The sequence below is a fragment of the Lepidochelys kempii genome, chromosome 2 (assembly GCF_965140285.1).
Source record: "Lepidochelys kempii isolate rLepKem1 chromosome 2, rLepKem1.hap1, whole genome shotgun sequence".
Lineage (NCBI taxonomy): Eukaryota > Metazoa > Chordata > Testudines > Cheloniidae > Lepidochelys > Lepidochelys kempii.
The window spans coordinates 134,836,310-134,856,338 of record NC_136381.1 but is presented as its reverse complement, the minus strand read 5'-3'; the positions used below and the strand labels follow the sequence as shown (position 1 = coordinate 134,856,338).

The 20,029-nt window shown below is 41.5% G+C and overlaps 1 protein-coding gene across 1 annotated transcript in view; it reads right to left on the bottom strand.

The window, feature by feature from the left end:
- MYO10 (myosin X) overlaps nt 1-20,029 on the bottom strand; it is a 272,590-nt gene that overhangs the window by 5,275 nt on the left and 247,286 nt on the right. The window contains exons 29-38 of the mRNA XM_073332289.2: nt 19,834-19,927; nt 18,809-18,864; nt 12,667-12,809; nt 11,937-12,131; nt 10,388-10,545; nt 9,012-9,135; nt 6,860-7,157; nt 2,878-3,085; nt 2,047-2,183; nt 859-979 (exon numbers count right to left, since the gene is read on the bottom strand). Coding sequence (XP_073188390.2) covers nt 859-979; nt 2,047-2,183; nt 2,878-3,085; nt 6,860-7,157; nt 9,012-9,135; nt 10,388-10,545; nt 11,937-12,131; nt 12,667-12,809; nt 18,809-18,864; nt 19,834-19,927 — 1,534 coding nt within the window. The remainder of the gene's footprint in view (nt 1-858; nt 980-2,046; nt 2,184-2,877; nt 3,086-6,859; nt 7,158-9,011; nt 9,136-10,387; nt 10,546-11,936; nt 12,132-12,666; nt 12,810-18,808; nt 18,865-19,833; nt 19,928-20,029) is intronic.

Below are 20,029 nucleotides of genomic sequence, written 5' to 3'. Positions count from 1 at the left end.
GAAACTCATTGTTCCCTTTTCTATTTACCTTTTCTATTTCTTGTTCCTACTTAAGAGCATATATGGATGCACATCCAGGTTCCCATCCCTGGGGGATTGCGTTATGATTTCGACTGAACAATAAGGGGGTTTAGGAAGAAAAAAGGTCATAAAACTTGGGGCAAAATTCAGAGGTGAAGCATAAGGGGTTGTAAGTGATCATGAAGACCCAGGTGGTCCTCAGCTGGTGTAAAGTAGTGTAGCTCCAGTGAAGTAAATGGAGCTACCCAGTTTACACCATCTGAGGACTTGATTCAAATATTTATTATTTCTTCAGATTAAATGTACAAAATAAGTGTAGACTAAGGGAATCCAAAGGTGTCTAAACTAGAGTGACTTGCATACTGAGAAGCTGGAAGACTTACATTTATAGCAAGGACAAAGAGATTATTTTGACCAGTATGTTTATAGCTCTTGCCAATCGCTTTTCCTATTATATCCTTCTCTTCTGAACTCTAGTTGTGTAAATAATGCTATTTTACATGCAGTGAACCAAATTCAAATGTTATGTGTAAGGGAGGGTGTAGGTAACGTAATGGTACCAGTGAGAGACTAGGAGTGGGCAAAGTAGTCTAAACTGCTGCAGTGTACAAGCAAAGGGTGGGTGGGGGAAACAGTGCAGTTTACACATTATCTTAGACTCATCTCTGAATTTAGCCCTAAAACTTAATGTGGAAAGCCTCCTGTTCTGAGCAATCATCTCTGGGAATGCATAGTCCTTTCCCATCTGGCATGTTAAGCATTTGTTTCTGTTGCCTTGATCTCCTGTCCTCCTCGTCCCTCCAAAAGAAAATAAATCTCCTTTCCCCCATTCTTTACCTGCTCAAACATAAATGCGAATTCCACACTGTCTTTTGGCACATTTTCTGTGTCCAGGAAGCAGTAAAGTTTGAAGTAGAACTTCCATGGCATGTCCCCAGCTTCTGAAGCGGCAGCAAGCCTAGAAACAGAAGTTTGGAAGAGACATCAGTGACCAGAACTATCTTCTAAATTGACAAAACATTGAGGATTCCACACAAGACAGCAATGAAATTCTACTCTGCGTTATATTCAGTGTAAACCTGGAGTAATTTTGTTGACATTGGTGGAGTTATTCTAGAGTTACACCAGAGTAACAGATCAAGAATTTGGTCCAGTATTTTGAATTTGCTTTAAAGGATGACTTTGCTCATGACTGTAAATCGTTTACAAAAAGACTATTACAAATGTTGCTTCTGATTTGAGGCAACTGTTTCCACCAAAAACCATCAATAATCCAATGAACAAAATTTTGAACAATGTGTAATGAGACAAAAGCACCAATGATATCAGAAAGTCTAATTGGCTAATGACAACTGAAAAGGTAGGGAATCTCTGCAGGAGGTGCTACAAATATTTTTGAACACGGAGCACAGTAGCCTTAGATGAGAGAAAAGGAGAGAAATATGGATTTAAGCATTGAATTACACTAGGGATATTTTCCTAAAATCTCCCACCATTGCGATCATTGGCAGTAGGAATAGTTTGGAGCACTAGTGTCTGAAGCATCATGCCATGTACATATGCTCTAAGCAAGGTAAAATGACAGTGGTTCAAATAGCACTGACTGCGTGGAATCCTGTTTATATTGTTGCTTCTGGCACTGCTCCCACCCATGGAGCTGCACCACTACTGGTAATGGTGGGAAATTTTAGAGAAGAAAAGGCTAGCATAGACATAACTGGGGTTGGAGGCGGGAGGAGAATGGGAGGTGGGGAGACAAAGAGAGAGAAACAACAGAATGCAAAACCCACCATGATGGAAAATATGTATTTCATTGTCATGAGATTGAGGAAATCAAGTTTACAAGCACTTCATTAATCATTCTGAAAAAGATGCTGTGTTTCAGAAATAGCAGTATGTGGAATGTAGTTGTATATGCTGCCTCACCACTAACAAGTCTAAAGAAAGGGAGAATTGAGCATACCGCTGATGTTAGGAAGTTTTCTTTTTTAATTGCTGCTTATTAGCACAGAGAAAGAGACTCACTTTTCAAACTTTGCCAAGATATCAGCCACAATAGTCCTGCTTTCAATTGCTTTATCAGTAGTTCCATTGTATTCAAACAAGGCAAACATATTTCTGCTATCCTCCATGGCTAAGCCTCGAATTAACTTTTCAACAACCTAATGAAAAAAGTACATCAACAAAACATAACAAAAAAGTTAGTACCTTAGAGGGTAATTTAGTCTAAGGAAAATTAAGACAAGGTAGGAGTCATTTTAGGGCAAACAAGTGGCCACACTACTGTCTAGAATGATTTAACAATGGTTTTCTCCAAATACTTATCTATTTTCAATTGCGCTTCCTTTTGCGATAGACATTATTGAATTGTGCAGGTACATGGCAGCATGCAACAGTTAACGATGTAAAATAGTTTCAGTTTTAACTCCCCAATTTCCCAAACTCAAATGTCTGAAGTAAGTTTTCCAGGCATGGGGACAAATATGCTCTCATCTACACCTGGGTATAGTGGAATAACTCCTATGAAGTCTGGATAGTACCAGGGTTACTTCGCCACATTCTTGCTAGGTATCTTTCCCAAAACCAGATTTGATACAGATCAATGGTCACCAAGGCTTTCCAGTGAAAAGATAGTTTCCTAAGCAGAGGTTTCATCAGTGTCTCCTTGAACAAACTTTGAAATTTCACCTCCGCTGATAGAGATGCTGATAATCTCCATCAGCTGGGCCCAATGTGGAGCCCAAAACTCCTCAGCACCTCCAGAGTTTCAGTGAGAATTAATGGCTAAAATGGTAGTGTCCACAAGATTTAACACTTATCCCCACGAGGCCCTGCTCTGTCACTACCTCTTCTCACCTCTCCAGCTGTGGTATGGGAGTTGATTGTGATTTTACAGGAGCCACCACCATGGCAATAAACTGTAGATGTCATTTCTTGTCTTCTGATCAGGGCTTCTATTTCATCCCGCGACGGCACAAATTCTCTGCATTTGGTTTTTTTGAGAGATTCGTAAGTGAAGAGGGCATACTTTTCCATTTCCGTTCCTGGAAACTGGTCACGAGCCCTGTGTGACAAACACTGAACTTAAATCACCTGCTGATAAAATGGAAGATTTGAGGGGAGCCCCAGGGACTCCTTGACTAAATGACACTGAGGAGGTGATACACAAAGTGCTCCAGTGCTTAGTACAAGTCTGCACAGCTGTGTACTGACACATTGAAGCTTGTCTTCACTGCTAAAAAGAACTGCATGACAACAAATGCATGTTAGCTATCCTGATGTAAAATCCTAGTGGTGACCAAGCACTATAGTTTACATCATGAGGAAAAGTTAGGTGAGATCAACCATTGCCCGAGTGGAGGGTAAAGGAGGGCATTAGTGTTGATCTTGCCCAGTTCCCTCATAATAAAAACTATAGATGCTTTGTTTCCACTAGGACTTCACAGCAAGGTAACAATCACGTTAGTTATCTCACTGTAAAGCCAAACCTTTTTGACAGTGAAGACATAGCCTTAATACGTTCTGGTTTTGCTCAGAATGTTTTTTCCCTCCAAAAAGAACCAAAAGCAAGAAAAAAGCCCAACAAAATGTGTCCTGACTATTCAATATTGCCATAGTGGCGGGAGGGAGGGAGTGTAGTTTACCAGCTAGAGCAGTTAGGGTCAGGACTCCTGGTATCGCCTCTTGGCTGGGTTATACTGTATAACAGTTACTCATGTTGGTGAGTAGATACTCACACAAGTAAATCAATGGACCTTAATGGGACAGTTTGGGTAAGTGCTCAACAATGTAACCATTGCAGAGTCCGGCCCTTGGTACCCTTAGACAACTTGCAGCTCAGAGAAATTCCATGCTCTGCCCATCTGTAAAACAGATTTAATACCGCCTTCCTCACAGGGGCATTGTGAGGCTTAATTCATTGGCGTGTGAAAAGGGCTACGAGATCCCCGAATCAGAGGGTATGTCTATACTGGAGATGCAATTTCCAGCTTGGGCAGATGTACGTTTGGTAGATTTGATTTGAGCTACTGTGCTAAAAATAGCAGAAAAGTAGCGCCTGCAAGGGTGGTAGCAGAGGCTAGCTGCCTGACATCTGAGACCCTAGGTACCTAACCTCCCAGGACTACCCTGCCATTTTTAGCATGCTAGCTCAATCGAAGTGAATGTATATAAATCTACATGAGCTGAAAGTTACTCCTCCAGCTGCAGTGTAGACATACCCATGGGCACATGGAAGTACTGTTTATACGATTACAACTATACTGTGATATTCTTATGCACTGATATTTTACAACCGACCTACAAAGGAAAAACTCAATTACATAAAACACAAATTCAGACGATTGTTTTAAGAAAACTGGAGGTTTTATCTTGTGTTATAAAATAGCTTGGATTCAGGAACTAATCTGATTTCCTTTAAACGTGCAGCAATATAGCACAAAAGTCTGAAACATGGACATACCTGTGGTTGCTCAATTCTATGTCAAACAATTTTTAAAGATTTGTTCTTGATTTTATATATATATATATAGAGAGAGAGAGAGATAGGTGTAGAAGGATTAGATTTTTATCAGTAAACGTCAGTTTCACCATACTTGTTTACAATGTTGTAGCCATGTTGGTCCCAGGATGTTAGAGAGACAAGAAGGTGAGGTAATAACTTTTAATGAACTAATTTCTGTTGGTGAAAGAGACAAGCTTTTGAGCTTACACAGAGCTCTTCTTCAGGTCTGGGAAAGGAAGCTTATATTCATAACTTTGCTACACTCTAAAAATCATGGACATAATAAAAACACTGGATTCATGGCTTATTACAACAACCTGTAAGCCAATAACCCCCCTCCCAACCTCCCATTTTTGTCTCATCACTGCAAAGGTGTTAACTGACTTCTTCACCCTGAATGATGTCTTACAATGTGTGTTAACTCCTTATGCTAAATGATCTGTTCCACCTCGTACTTAGCTGTGACACTCTAAGGATACGTCTTCACTACCTGCCGGATCAGCGGGTAGTGATCGATTTATTGGGGATCTATTTATCACGTCTCATCTAGACCTGATTAATCGATCCCCAAATCAACACCTGTACTCCACCTCGGCAGGAGGAGTAAGCGAATAGCATAGCTGAAGTTGCATATCTTAGTTCGAACCCCCCCCCCCCTTGTCACTTTTTCACTTCTGTCAGTGAAACTTATGTTGGTCAGGGCTGTGTGTTTTTTTCACACCCCTGACTGACAGAAGTTTTGCTGTCAAAAGGGTTAGTGTAGACAAAGCCTGAATACCTTTCCCAGACCTGAAGAAAAGCTCTGTGTAAGCTTAAAAACTTCTCTTTCACCAACAGACATTGGTCCAATAAAAGATATTACCTCACCCACCTTGTCTCTAATTTCATTACACACACACACACACACACAGGCAAAAAACATTTCCATCTATAATCAAAATTTTTATAGCTAGACAAAGAAGGAAAAATGCTGCTTAATAATGTCTTAGTTTGACTTAACACTATTTACTTTGTATATTTTGACATATTATGGTGATGCTTTGTTATAAAGTTATAGCCTTTTTTAATCTTAACACCTACTGTCATTAAATAATTATCTGACCCTCGCATAATTTCTCACAACTGTGAAGATTTAAAATGATACAAATCAGAAAAACACAAAAAACTTTAAACCCATAATTTTGTGCAACTATGAAAATTTAAAATACTGTGAAAAATGCTTAAAAAAACCGCATCCCTTTCTGTCAAAATTCCAATTCTGCCAATCCAACATACGCTCAAAGTCAGTGACTACTGTTTTTAAATAATAAATTTGCATTCATACCTTTCAGCCAGTGATCTCAAAATGCTTCACAAACACTAAGGAACACTTGCAATTAAAAGCAACACAAATAATTCAGGTGCAGAACTTTGGTTTTGTAAAAAATGATTTTGTACCAATACAAACATCAGTAGAAATGTTGACATGACTTAAATTCCAACAGAAATTGTTTATTTTTAAAGGAATAACTTTCCCAGTGACCCAGACACTTTGTACCCTTCTTCTACATAAGAACCAAAAGGGAACTTAATGATCCTATAATCCAGAGTGAAACTGACTAATCTATTTCTTTGTCTGAATGAAGTAGATAACAAAAATGGGGAGGGGGGAATCAATTTTAAAAACAGTTTCCTTTTTAATAGTAAAGTTAATTAGTAACACTTTAAATGGCAGAAAAGAGAGGTTTTTAAAAATATTTATTTTAACATAATATCTCTTTAAGCATCATAACATAGTTATCTTGTCTCACTAAACACTGGCATAAGTAGGTGAAGTGACTTGCACAAGTTGGTGGGAGAGCCAGGAGTAGGACCCAGGAGTCCTGCTCTAAACCATTAAGACTACTTCTGTAGGTAAAGAGTTTTTACAGTCAATGCAAGATCTGGGCCCGTTCACAAAAAGAAGGGCCTGATCCTGCAAAGACTTGAGAATTTGCTTTACTTTAGGTGTTGTCATTAGTGCCATTCACTTAAAAAGTACTATGCACTGTGCATAAAGCTAAGCGCATGAGTAAGTTTTTGCAGGAATAAGGTCCTAACCAATTCTTCAAAAGATACCACTGAAGTCTATTAAAATTATTCCATGTAAATTTTAAATGAATTTGATTACTTTTCCTCTAAATTTTAGATTCAGTGGTTGAAATACTTGGTACACTTCAAGGGATTCCTAAACCCTTCCCCTAAAGATGCCTATTTATTGGAAACTGTTATGAAAAATTACAAGGAGAGGAGACAAAGTGAAGAAAAAGAGCTGAAAACTATATTTTTATATCCTAAGTATTTGTAGCCTCTTACCTTTTGAGATGGAATTTCAGATACTTGAGGATACCACGGCTGGGCAGGAAGGTGCAACTCATGCATGTGAGTATCTGCCAGCTATAGAGATTCCCCACACTCCCTGGGTTAGGCACTTTGTTAGTCTGTTTGATGAGCTGACAGTAGAGCTCATCTCGAAGGGGTCGTAAATCATGCCCTGTCTGAAGGATACCCTGGATTATAGGTATGGGATCAGACATAGACTCTAGCTGCTGCAGAGAATTAAATATCTTGATGGCTTCATCCTGGAGAGTTGTGTAGCCTTTGTCTTTCAGCACTACAAGAAGTGAGTAAGACATAGGAAGGTCTTATAAAAGAGATGCTCTAGCTCAGCGGTTCTCAACTGCAGTCCATGAGCCCTTTCAAGCGGGCTGCGGGGCCCTGTGGCTGAAACCCGACCCCGAGCCCCAACTACTCCCTCTCTGGACCGTGAGCTACCCCCCTGCCTGCACACAGCCCCTAGCCACCCCACTCCTTGCACCCCCAGCCACCCCGTGTGCACACAGCCCCAGCTACCCCCTCTCTGCACCTTGAGCTACCCCATGTGCACACAGCTCCCAGCTACCCCCTCCCTGCACCCTGAGTAATCCTTATGTTTGATTCACAGTTAGGCTTAATCCCACTGGCAAGATGGGTAGCAGTCTATTTTATGAGTGGTGAGTGACTGACTTTTCTTTACGTGTTGTCATTATGGAAAATAACTTGGGGCTCAAATGAAACTTTAAATAGCCCAGTATTAGGAACTATGTGAAGCTGCATCATCTTAGGGAGAACTCTGACAAGAATCTTACCTCAGGAGCATAGGTGCATAGCACCCTGAGGTTTTATGCGGGGCCCCGGCCACTGGCCCTGTGCCCGGGGCTCCACTCCCCAGCCCAGGGCACAGGTCTCGGCAGTCAGCCATCACTCCCCGGCCACTGACCTCGTGCCTGGGGCTCTGCACCCAGGGCCCTGCTCCCAACCCCGTGCCCAGCACCTCGCTCCCAACCCCACACCTGGGGTCCCGTGCCCAGGACTCCACTCCTGGCTCCATGCCTGCCCCCACCTGTGGCCCCAGCCTTGGCCCCCTTACCCCTATTAGGGTTCCCCCCCCCTCCCAGAGACACAGCCCTGCTCCCGGCTCCAGCTCCGGGGGATGGGGCGTGGACAGGGGTAAAGGGGATGAGATAAAAAGTAAAAACTGCTTTCAGCACCCCCACTATTAAGTGTTCCAGCGCCACTACTCAGGAGGCAGTGGTCTTCCTAGAGCATGCCCACTGCTACACCCTTCAAGGGGTGTAGCTTACTCTTCCTTCATGCACAGCCAGCTTAAAAGAGTGAAGGGACTGTAGCTCCTGTGTTCTGCCACTGCACAAGACTCAGTGGGGGTCCCTTGCAGGTCCCCTTCCCCCCTCCCAGGAAATCCATGGAGCAGCAGGGTATAACTTGGGTCTTAGATTTTCCTCTTGTCTTCTCTGACACAAATGCCATTTGATAGCCTGAGATTTAATCCCATGATTGCCACCTTTTCTTCACAGAACAGTCCTGATCGGGGTGGGATTCTCTCTTTGACAGGCAATAAAAGTTTCAAAATAATTTAAGTTTATCTTCTTAAGGAAATCAAATTCATAACCAATCATGCAACGACTCTGTCCCAGTGTTCAAAGTCTATGAGGTGCTCACCTGGAGGTAAATCATGACTTGGCTGGAATGGTTATTACACCTGTTTTTTTAAATCAAAGTTTGCAATATCTATCTATATCAATGACTTTTCAAATTAAATATCCTCAAAAATAATATATGTATATTGGATTCCATGTTTTCCCCACACAAATGATGAAATATGTAACAGTTTTAAGCTGGAGGTTGTAGTGGCTTAAGGCAGCTGCAGTCCCGCATCCACTCAGTAAGAGAGGGGCTCTGAATGCAGCCAGTAAAGTGTGTAGTGATAATCAGGGAAGGAGATGTGACCAGGGTGGTTGATGGGATTAAATCTTTACTATCTCTAAATCTCTAAACTAATCTTTGTTGCAGCCTTCACAAGGCAGGGCTTCTATGGAGCCCCTGATGGGAAACAGAAGTTGTGCTCCCTAGGGTATAGTAGGTAACCTGGCGGAAAGAGAGAGTGAGTTTACATGTCTGAAAAACTTACAGTTTAGATTGATGTCCCCATATGGCAATGGCAGTAATGGGGAGTGCAGTGGATGATGCGTGTAACGGAGAATAGGGTTTCTCTTATAAATCTGTTCAACAACCTCAGAGTTCAGGCAGTTCTCCTGGTGGGTTTAAAAAAAAAAAAAGGTATAATTCCTGGTTCAGTGTGAATGATAATCTAGTGATGGATGCGTGTGAACAGATTATTCAACTGCAGTACCATGTGAAAAAGTTTGTTATTAAAATTACTTGTTGCTAAAAGATACAGCAATAAAAACTGACCTGCAGAATTATTTCTTCAGGGGGTCAGTCATCATTTCAGACCGATATGAGAAGTGCCTGCCATTCTTCTCCACATTGAAGATGTAGAAACTTGTATCATGGCAAAGTGGCATTCTCATCTTGTTTTGATGCCCAAAGCAGCATATGCTATAGGTGACTCTCCTAAATCCTGTACACTTCATAGTCCTGCCAGTTTCCCTACTTAAAGAATGTCTCGCCAGATGTTTTCATAGTTAGACAGACAAGATCAAGCAGCTATTCTCTTAAACACACTACTATAAGTAATGATCACAAGAGGTGCTTGGTATTCCCAATTCCCATTGACATCAAAGGGAGTTATGGGTGCTCAGCAGCTTCTAAGATAAGGCTCAGAATGAGCCACACTTTAGTCTGTGCAATACAAGCATTAATCACAAGAGCTGTGCAGAGGATGGAAAATCCATTTTTGGAAGAATTTTGAGCTTTCAAAATTTATTTTCATTTCACATAGGTTTTGTTTTCATACCATTCTAAAATTTTTGCAAAATGTCAAAACGTGTTTTCCAATCAAAAAGATCAGGTTTTTAATTAATCTCTTTCTGGTGAAAAGTAGCCAGACAGCCCTGGACCTTAGAAACCTTCTGAAGAATCCTGCAGTTTTCATCTTTTCCAAAGATCCGCCATATCATCCGCAGAAGTGAGACCAACAGAGATCCGCAGGGAGAAATGGTGAAAGCCCATGCATGTAACCCCTCCAATGGGATCACAAAGTGCATTAGTTAATGCTGCTTTAAGCAGCATTAAGTTACACAAATTAACAGGGCAAAAGTTACACTGGTTTCCAAGGGAAACAAACATATAGGGTAGCTTTTTCCTGACTCTTTCCCCTCCACAGGCTATATATCCCATGTTCTTTTGCTCTTGTAACAGTTAAAGGAGAGATTTCTCTGGCTGCTGGATGGTGTATGTGTGTCTGCGATGGTTTATATCGGGCATCTAATTGTTTAGAAATTGGGTCATTGGGCTTCTATTTCCTTTCACGTCACATGACAGAGGGAGCATGACAGGTTCCAAATGTATATGCGGTCACCCCCTTCAGAGGCTTATTTTTACCTTAATATCTTGAATAAGCTGCTGGGTTGGTGTATCAATCGGCACTTTTGTGTCAGTAACATTCTGGATGGCACTTGACCAGCGGGTGGCCTCATTGAGCAATTTTGTATAGAGACGGTAGCAGTGCTTGCGTCCATACACAGTTACATTCCAGTAGCCTATGACAACAGTAAAATTAACAATCACAAAATGTTTAGTGGTTATACTCATTCTGATGTAAGAACAGATGTCAGCATTTTACTAACACACAAACTGCATGTCAGGCACAGATAAACTGCTCCACTGGAGTCTCCTTGGCAACTTCTCTGGAACCCAAAGTCTGCAACTAAGTAGCCTAAAATAGAGCAAGCTGCAGTCACCCGTATTTCTGTTAGGGAGGTATAGCCTCCGAGACAACCAGTGCCAGCATGGAACACTCCATCCTGATCCATACATGTGCACTCTCCACAGGCTTCATCATCTTGGTAAGGTGGAAGGTGACCATAAGCGACATTGTAAAGACAGACTTGTCTCATCCTAGCTGTACAAGAGGATACTGGGAAAACATTGTCTTACAGAAGAAATCCTTTAATAGCCTGCATTATTCATGTAAACATGGATATTAACACACAGGCTACTCATTCTGTAAAACTAAAATGTGTTCTCATCTGTGCAGCTTTCTTGCACCTTAAAAATACACTGCTGATTCAGTCCCAATGAGAAGCAGTATATATTCAAACTTTATTTTCCGTACATCCCAATATGGGATTTTCATGAGAAAAGAGAGTCTAAAGAAAGCTTATTTACTCTTTGGATGGCAAAAATCACTTTGTAGGTACACAGTGAAGATTGCACTGGACAGTTCAAATAAGGAAAAAGGAGCCTCTTATTTGAAAATTACTGAATCAGAGTTTCAGAGTAGCAGCCCTGTTAGTCTGTATTCGCAAAAAGAAAAGGAGTACTTGTGGCATCTTAGAGACTAACAAATTTATCTGAGCATAAGTGAATGCATCCGATGCAGTGAACTGTAGGAATGCATCTGATGAAGTGAGCTCTAGCTCACGAAAGCTTATGAATCAGAGTTGAAAACGAGTTTAGAAAATGTTTTTAGAGGTGACTTGGAAGGAGGTGTAAATTTGACTCTGTTTCTGTAGAGCTACTTAGACACTAACACTGGTAGAGTCTAAGTTGCTCTAAGTTACATGCTGAGAAGCTAGAAAGTAGGGTGAAGGCTGCCTTAATTTATGCCTTCTTCCAAATCCTTGATGTGTAAACTACTGTACACTAATTTAGCAGTATTAGGAGTGTTAGAAAGAATGAATTATACCACCTTACACATCTCCTCTGCAGTTTGTCTCAATGAATTCAGATGTCTCTATTGGAAAAATATTTTGTGAAGTATCTCAGTGATTTAGAAGCCTAAGCTCCACTGACCTTATGTTTACCCATATGTATTCCTGTAATACAAAGAGTGGATGTAAAATATTTTCCTATTATGCATGTTGCATTTCCAAGTAGGCTGGAGTGCAGCTTAGTGCACAGAAAAACCTAATGCTCATGAACAAATTACCTGTTTCTTTGAAGATTTTCTCATCAGGTGGTACCACAGAACAGAGGCTATTCAAGACTAGGGTACCCAATTTCAGGGCATTCTTCTCTGAGCTCTTGTAGTAGTCCAAAGAGTTGTGCGTTAAGACAAACCAGCGCTTCTTCAGCTTTAGTGAAGACATCTTCGGGCTGTTTTTTACTTCTTTCTGTAACCATCCTGTTAAATAGACACCCCATGAAATAAAGCTTTTCATAGAATTAGGCAAAGCTGTGGTTAACTTTTGGCATCTTAGACTTTTTTAAAAAATGATTAATACAATTTATAAAAGTATCACTAAGTATTGCCAAGTCCTCTTTCTAAATAACTTTTGTTTAAGTTATCAGTGTCAAATTAACTCCCAAGAAAAGGAGAGGTTGAAATACTACATATTACCTATATTGGGGCTTCTCAAACTTTAATGGTATGGACCACATTTTACTAAAAAGACTGACTCATAGACCCCTTCCCCATCCATTCAAAATCACAAAACATCCTTGTGGAAGCTACAGCAACTGTTTACTTGTAAGAGTGATATTAAGAAAGTCTGAATGTGTTTTTAGTAGTATCCCTTGAGTTAGCAGCAGGAAACAAAGTCAGCAGCATGTGACCAGCAAGCTCTCTGCAGACCACCAAGTGCTCCACAGACCACAGTTTGGGAACCACTTATCTATACAATTCGATTCCTCTGGTTTGCTTTCCCATTAATTCTTACCCCTCACTATGAATTCTTGCCCCTCCACTCTGGTATCTCCCTTTGATCTCTGCAGCAGTGTTATCCAGTGGTGCATCTCCTCAGGGGTGTCAGCATTACAGTGGAGAACACGATTAGCAGTGATGATCACAAATGAATTGGGTCTATGGAAAAAAACGAAGATGGAAAAACCCATACAGTAAATATAACTACTGTTTGCACCACAACTAAATGACTGACTTACCTCACTTGCCATAAGCATAAACACTTCCCTCTTGTTTGTATTTTATATTCAGGCAAGTGTTCCTCACTTCTGCACCATTTATTTCAAGAACTCTACAGGCCTATAAAATGTTAAGCTTTTAAAAAGACTGTTTAAAATGAGAGATAGGTTTGTACCAAATACTGGGTCTATGCAGCCCTGAACTTTGGGAAAACTTATATCCAGACTTTGCCCCATCTTTATATCAGCCCAACATAAGACCCTTCCCCACTCCAACAAAAAAAACCACCACCACCTTGAAGAAGTTTGGCTCTGGATCCTACCTTTGTAGTTCATGGTCATCTCCATTTAAAGTGTTTGCTTCAGTAGCTACTTTAGCTAAAACCAACTATAATTTATGAAGATTTATAATGAAGCAGCATGTGAACATAGATCCCTTTATTTTTAATACAGTGCAATTAAGGCAGCAGAGTCTCTTTTTTTAAATGAGATTCTGGCTTCCATTTAATCCTACCCCAGGATTCATTGAAGCACCAGCAAATTGATCTGCTTGCCTAAGATCACATGAGTGGACTGTCTTGGTGGCTCTACATGGATTAGATTCTATTGTTGTGCTCTTCTGTCTTCACAAGCCATGCGCTTTGAACTCTTCAGACCCTTTTTCTCCCCAAGATACTAGCTCACAAGAATTATATCAGAAAGCCTTTATTAGGGCCCAGGCCATTTTGGGATACATAAGCAGATCATCAGTATCAAGAAGGAAGATGACAGACTTTCACTTTGCAGTTCTAGTGAGAAGACATTAGGAATACTGCACTCAGTTCTGGGCATTTGAATGGCAAAATTATTTAGAGACAATTCAGAGAAGAGCAGCAAAAAATAGCTACTAGGCTTTCACCCTGATGTAATGGGCACTTTCCAAAAACAAAGGAAGATAATCCCTGCAACAAACTGTGTGCAAATCAAAAGACAGATGAAGGGCAAGGAAAAGAGAGAGAACCTACAAGTAATCAGGGTGACTGCAGGCAACTGCTTTACATTGACTGGAGGGGGGATAACACGGGTATCAGGAAGGCCAGTGCAAAGGAGGTTACAGAAGTCAAAATGGGAGAGAATGAAGGGCCTAGACTAGTTTTAGCTTTGTGTAGACAGGGAAATATTATGTAGAAAGAAGTGGCAAGATCTGACCACTGTCTGGATGTGTTGAAAGGGCTGGGGCTGTGTCAAAATTGGTCCCTAGGGTATAAACTCAACAGCAACAAAAATGAGAGTAGAGAGAGTTCAGGAGGAATGAGCAGCAGTTCAAAGTTTTGGGTATGTTACATTTAACCTGATGGTGAACCATTATCAGAGACAGGTGGAGAGGTGGGATTGGATGGAAGTTGAAACCAGATGAGTAGATGAGGGTTGAGAGCATGAAGAAAAGAGGGTGTAGGATAGAGCCCGGTGAAACAACCCTTCTGGAAAGCTGGAGAGGACAGACATCCAAAAGAGTGGCTGAAGATAAGGTCAAAGAGGTGGGAAGAGAACCAAGGGAGGACACAATTGCTACCCCTGGGGGAATTCTGCACCACTGTGCATGCACAGAATTCATGTCCCCCATAGATAATACATTCTGCTAGAGAGGCGCTTCAATTACACCTTTCCCTCACCAGGAGCTGCTGTGGCACCAAAAGAGACAGCAGCCAGCTCACAGACCAGTGCAGCCAGCTGCAGAGGGGAGGAGGCAGAGGCCGGGGAGGAGGCACAGGATATGGGGGGGATGGATGGGGTTGCTGGTGGTTCACAGACAGGGTTCAGAAGGGCTATTGGGAGGGACAGACTGGGACAGAGGCACAGGAGTGAGTGGTGTGACAGCACTGAGCCGGGGCTGAATGGGAGGGGGTGCAGGACCACATGGAGATGGGTATGGCTGAGTGGGGGTGCAGAGACACATGGGGACGGGGTGCCTGACTAAATGGGAGAGGCTAGGGGTCAGCAGGGGTCTGCAGGGGGAGGCTCCCCAACTCCCTAACAATCCCTCTCTCCCCTCCACCCCAAAAAACCCCCAGTCCATACTTTTCCCACCCCTACGCAACAAACCTCCAGGTTCACTCCCAGGCTCCTTCCCAGTAATTACTTCCCATTCTCTGAGCTCCTCCGTTACCCATGATTCCCTTAAATGTTTGCACTGCTTCTGAGCGGTGTGGGAAATACATTTCTGTATTGTAGTTTAAATGAATTATTACTCAAAGTTCTGTATTAATATGCCTACTAAGAAATCTATTTGTCAAAAAACATTTCCTGAATCTTTTTTGTTGTCTGTATTGTTAGAGATACTTGCTGACAGGTATTTTGAAATAAGTTCCCCAAATAATTAAAAATGGCATGATTATATTGTGTTATTTTGACAAATAAAATATGCAGAATTTTCCAGAATTTTAAAATATTGTGTGCAGAATTTTTTAATTTTTGGAGCAGAATTCCCCCAGGAATAAATTGCAAAAGGCAAGGCAGGACAATCAATCAGGCAGGTGATCAATAACATCAAAAGATCTACTTAGCAAAGTGGTGGAAGGCTATTCTAGAATATTTATGAGTAAATGTTCAAAGGGATCTCAACCCAGCCTCTTTCTTTTGAACCTGCAATTATGAGTATAGCCATCAGCTATCTAATTAGACAACACAAGTGTCCTATCACCCACATCAGGCAGATGTATATGTTCTGTGTCTTGCACCTGCTAAATTGAAGTTTTTTTATTTTTTATTTTATTTTTTTAAATCTGGCCCTTGAAACTGAATTAGATAAAGCACTCAACACTGGTACTGAAAGGAACAATCTGTACTGGCAACAGAATTGACCTGCATGTCTACTAATGTTATATATGCCATCATGTGCCAGCAATGCCCCTCTGCCATGTACATTGGCCAAACTGGACAGTCCCTATGTAAAAGAATAAATGGACACAAATCGGACATCAGGAATGGTAACACACAAAAGCCAGTGGGAGAACACTTCAATCTTTCTGGACATTCTATAACAGATTTGAAAGTAGCTATACTTGAACAAAATAAACTTCAGAAACAGACTTCAAAGAGAAACAGCAGAACTGAAATTCATTTGCAAATTTAACACCATTAATTTGGGCTTGAGTAGGGACTGGGAGTGGCTGGCTCATTACAGAAGCCGCTTTGCCTCTCCTGGAATTGACACCTCCTCATCTATTGTTGGGAGTGGACTACATCCACCCTGATCGAATTGGCCCTGTCAGCACTGGTTCTCCACTTGTGAGGTAACTCCTTTCTCTTCATGTGTCAATATATTTATGTCTGCATCTGTAACTTTCACTCCATGCATCTGAAGAAGTGAGGTTTTTACCCACGAAGGCTTATACTCAAATAAATGTTAGTGCCACCGGACTCCTTGTTGTTTTTGTGAATATAGACTAACATGGCTACCCCCTGATACTATATAACCTAATAATTCTTTTCCTTTTATGATCATTGATTTCTAGGGGATGTAAAAATTGTATTTCTGTGTGATTCTTAACACAGCAAGTGAGAGGATGAGAAGTTTTTTCTTTTTAAGATGGGTCCCACAGGGATGCTGACATGAACACCAGACGTGTCCTTAGCAACACTTTTTTAACCTAACTACTATCGCATTTTCAGGCTTTTGCTTTCTTGCATAGTCTTGTTTATAAAGCTTCAGTTCACAACTAAGGTAACTGGGAATGTTCAGATCTTTGTAGGTTGTGGTGGGGTTAATAATTTCAGAACAGCTGCTCCATGCATATTTGTAAATGAGGAGATAGAAAGGAACTGTTATCATTTGCATTTTTGACCTGATAACACTGCAGTGTTGTTTAGGCCCAAGCTAGTATGGGCTAGATTCACAAAAGGACTTAGGCATATAACTGCTACTTTAAGTGTCTAAATCCCAGAATCAGGCCTGACTGGGATTCACAAAGCCCTGCTCAGCTGCCCCCAAATCAGTAGGCACATAAGCTCACGCGGGGCCTAATTTTTTGCAGTTGAAGTTCCCTAGGTACCTATGTTGCTGTCTCTGAGCATGTGCACTGCAGCCCCATGCCAGGTGTCTGGATATCTATACCCCAAAGCAATGCACAAATCTAGGGAAGACAGGTTTTCCTCTGCATAACTTGCCTGCAGGGCCTGATCCAATAAGTGTGCTCAGAGCTCGCTTACCAGTGTGGGCCCCTCTGGAGAAAACCTACACAAAATGTTTGGGGGCAGGACAACTTTCTTCATAACTTTTAGCCAAATGCTTAGGATAATTAAAAACATTACTGGAAAAGCAGGACTCTAATCACCAACTACAGAGTCATTCTCATGCTTGCTCTCTCTCCTGCCCAATGATTCATTATTTGGCCATAGTGCAGGGGTGACCAACCTGCAGCTCTTCAGAAGTTAATATGTGGCTCCTTGCATAGGTGCTGACACCGGGGCTGGAGCTACAGGTGCCAACTTTCCACTGCTCAACCCCAGGCCCTGCCCCCCACTCCACCCCTTACCCCAAGGCTACCACCCCTTCCTGCCTCATTCCCCTGAGCCTGCTGCACCTTTGCTCCTCCCCACTCCAACCCAGAGCCTCCTGTACACTGAGAAACAGCTGATCGCGGTGGGCGGGAGGGAGGGAGAGGTGCTGATCGGTGGGGCTGCCAGTGGGCAAGAGGTGCTGTGGGTAGCGGGAGGGCTGATGGAGGCTACTGATATATTACCGTGTCTCTTTGGCAGTGTACATCAGTAAATTATGGCCACCCCTGCCATAGTGCAACAGCTTCAATAAAAGAGACCGAGGGAGCCTCAGATCAGAATATCCCATCACCCAGTGGTTAAAGGCACTCAGCTGAGGGGTAGCAGATTCTTGGCCAAATCCCTTCTCTCACTCAGGCAGATGAGGGACTTGAGCCAGGGTTCTCCTACATTCCAGATGAGTAACCTAGCCATTGGGCTCAAAATTATGAGTGCTTCTCTGCCTCCTCCTGCTGCTGTTGCTCCCTCTCCCCCCGCCCAAATTGGCACAGGCACCTAAGCCTGAGAGGTTTGCAGCGGAGAATCCCAAGTAGAGGGAAGTTCCTCCCTGCAGCCAAGACTTAGGCACCTATCTCCAAGAGAGGGATGGGGCTTAGTGCACATCCCATAGGTTGACATCTCCTATTGGCTAGTTTAGGTGAAGAACCTCTTAGCATGCTGGCTTTTGTGAATCCCATTCTAGGGAGCCTAGGCGCTGAACTCTGGCCTTATGAATTTCTGTGGTTTTCTAGGTGACAAAAGTTAGCCATGCTTAAATTTCTTAGTGAACCTAGCCCTATGTTCCAAAATAATGTCAGTTTTTTCCTCCTCTGTTATGCACTGTTATTCGAAGTGAAGTACATCCTGGCTAGAGTTCTGGGGTTGCAATAAATCATTTCTAACATGTCAATCAATGTTTTCCAAAAACATTCTGCTCTATCTGTATGTGTCATCCAAATAATTTTCTTAGTAGAACATAACCTCCAAGGAAAAGGGAAATGCAAGAGATCCATAACAAAATGCAAAGGCGTTTTCCTGGTAAGGGTAGATAAAAATCCTACTTTTTACAGTAATTTAAAACAAGAAGCCTTGTTCTTTAAAAGCAGTTTGTATAAATAAAAAGTCATTATTGTTCCTCTCCTACTTTCAGGCCTCTTGAGAAACAAGACAGCTGATTGATGCACATGTTGACCCAAACAAGAGAGAGCTTTGTGCCAGGCAAGTCAGCAGAACCCACACTAGAACTGATGCAGATCCTTCTCCACCCACTTCATACATTATGTTGGAAAAATCTCAATTTTGGCACGATCAAAAAGGAAAGGCAGTGAAATAGTTTCATGTGCAAAATATGGAGATCAGTGTAAAAAATGTCAAATGTTGAAAGAGGAAACATCCACCCCAGCCAAAAATGTCAGTGGAACTTACCTATCTGGGTTGTCAGAAGCACACACAGAATCAATCAGTCCAACATCCAGTGTGCCCTGTGCAACAAAAACCCAACCAAAAAAGACATTTTAATATCACTAGAATATATTATTAAATCTATTACTTCTAGGTATAAGCAAAACTGGGAATTACTTTGCATTCTTTGGTTATGCAAAACTATATAGATCTAGGTGCCAGTTTCTTCTAACCATTAAAATTTAGGGGAAAGGGAAAAAGGGTTTCAGATAAACAGATCTAATAACAGATCAGCTTTAGTTACATTCACTGCAAAGCAAGTTCAAAAACAACTTCTATTTTTCTAAGTTTTGCAACTCAGTTGCAATTTTGACCTAATTTACAATACCCTCAAGAACTTACCACCACACAGTATAGAACTTTGGGAAGCCAACATCAAACAGAAATCTAGATTTTTAATTTCCTTTGTTTCCTTGTTAGCACTATCTAAACTGAATGAGTTATATCTGCCCCCCAGATATATGTTCTGTAAAAATAACCAACAGAAATGTTCCCATATTTTTTTAAATTAACAAATAGTTGTATTTTTTAATTTAATCAAACAAGTATGCCTTTCCTGTACTTTAACCCCAAGTACTGCCCTACTGTTTTGGAGCACGAAAATTTGATCGGGAAACAGACTAGAAAAAAAGTGAAACCAACTAATAATTTTCTTTGCTCAAGGACAGTGAAATGCAAAAAAAATAAATAAATAAAATAAAATAAAATCAAGAGACTATAAATAGTAAAAAGGAAATTTAGAATAATAAAAGAAATGTTAACCTCTAGATATGGGCTTTAACTCCCTGGGGCAGGATCCATCTTCTCATTATGTGTGAGTGCAAAGTGACTAGCACAATGGGACCCTCTAGCCACTACCACAGATATGTTGGTAACATACACAAGGAAATTTGTGCCTGATTGTCAGAGGTGGTCAGCCCCTGTCACAATCAGGCACTTTATTTTCTAAAAATATATGCTGCTTAATCTGCCTTTAAATTTTGACTCACCACAGCATTCTGTGGGTTTGCCTGCTCATCATGCATCTCCTGGATCTCCTGTTCTGTGGAAGCATTGACCTGACTCAGCACACTGAACCACTGGCTGCAAGAGAGAAAGGCAAACACCAGCATGACAAAAGGCTCACACCCAAAAAACCTTTTTATCACATTTGTGGCCTGGAGCAAAGCAACAGGTTCTACAGGT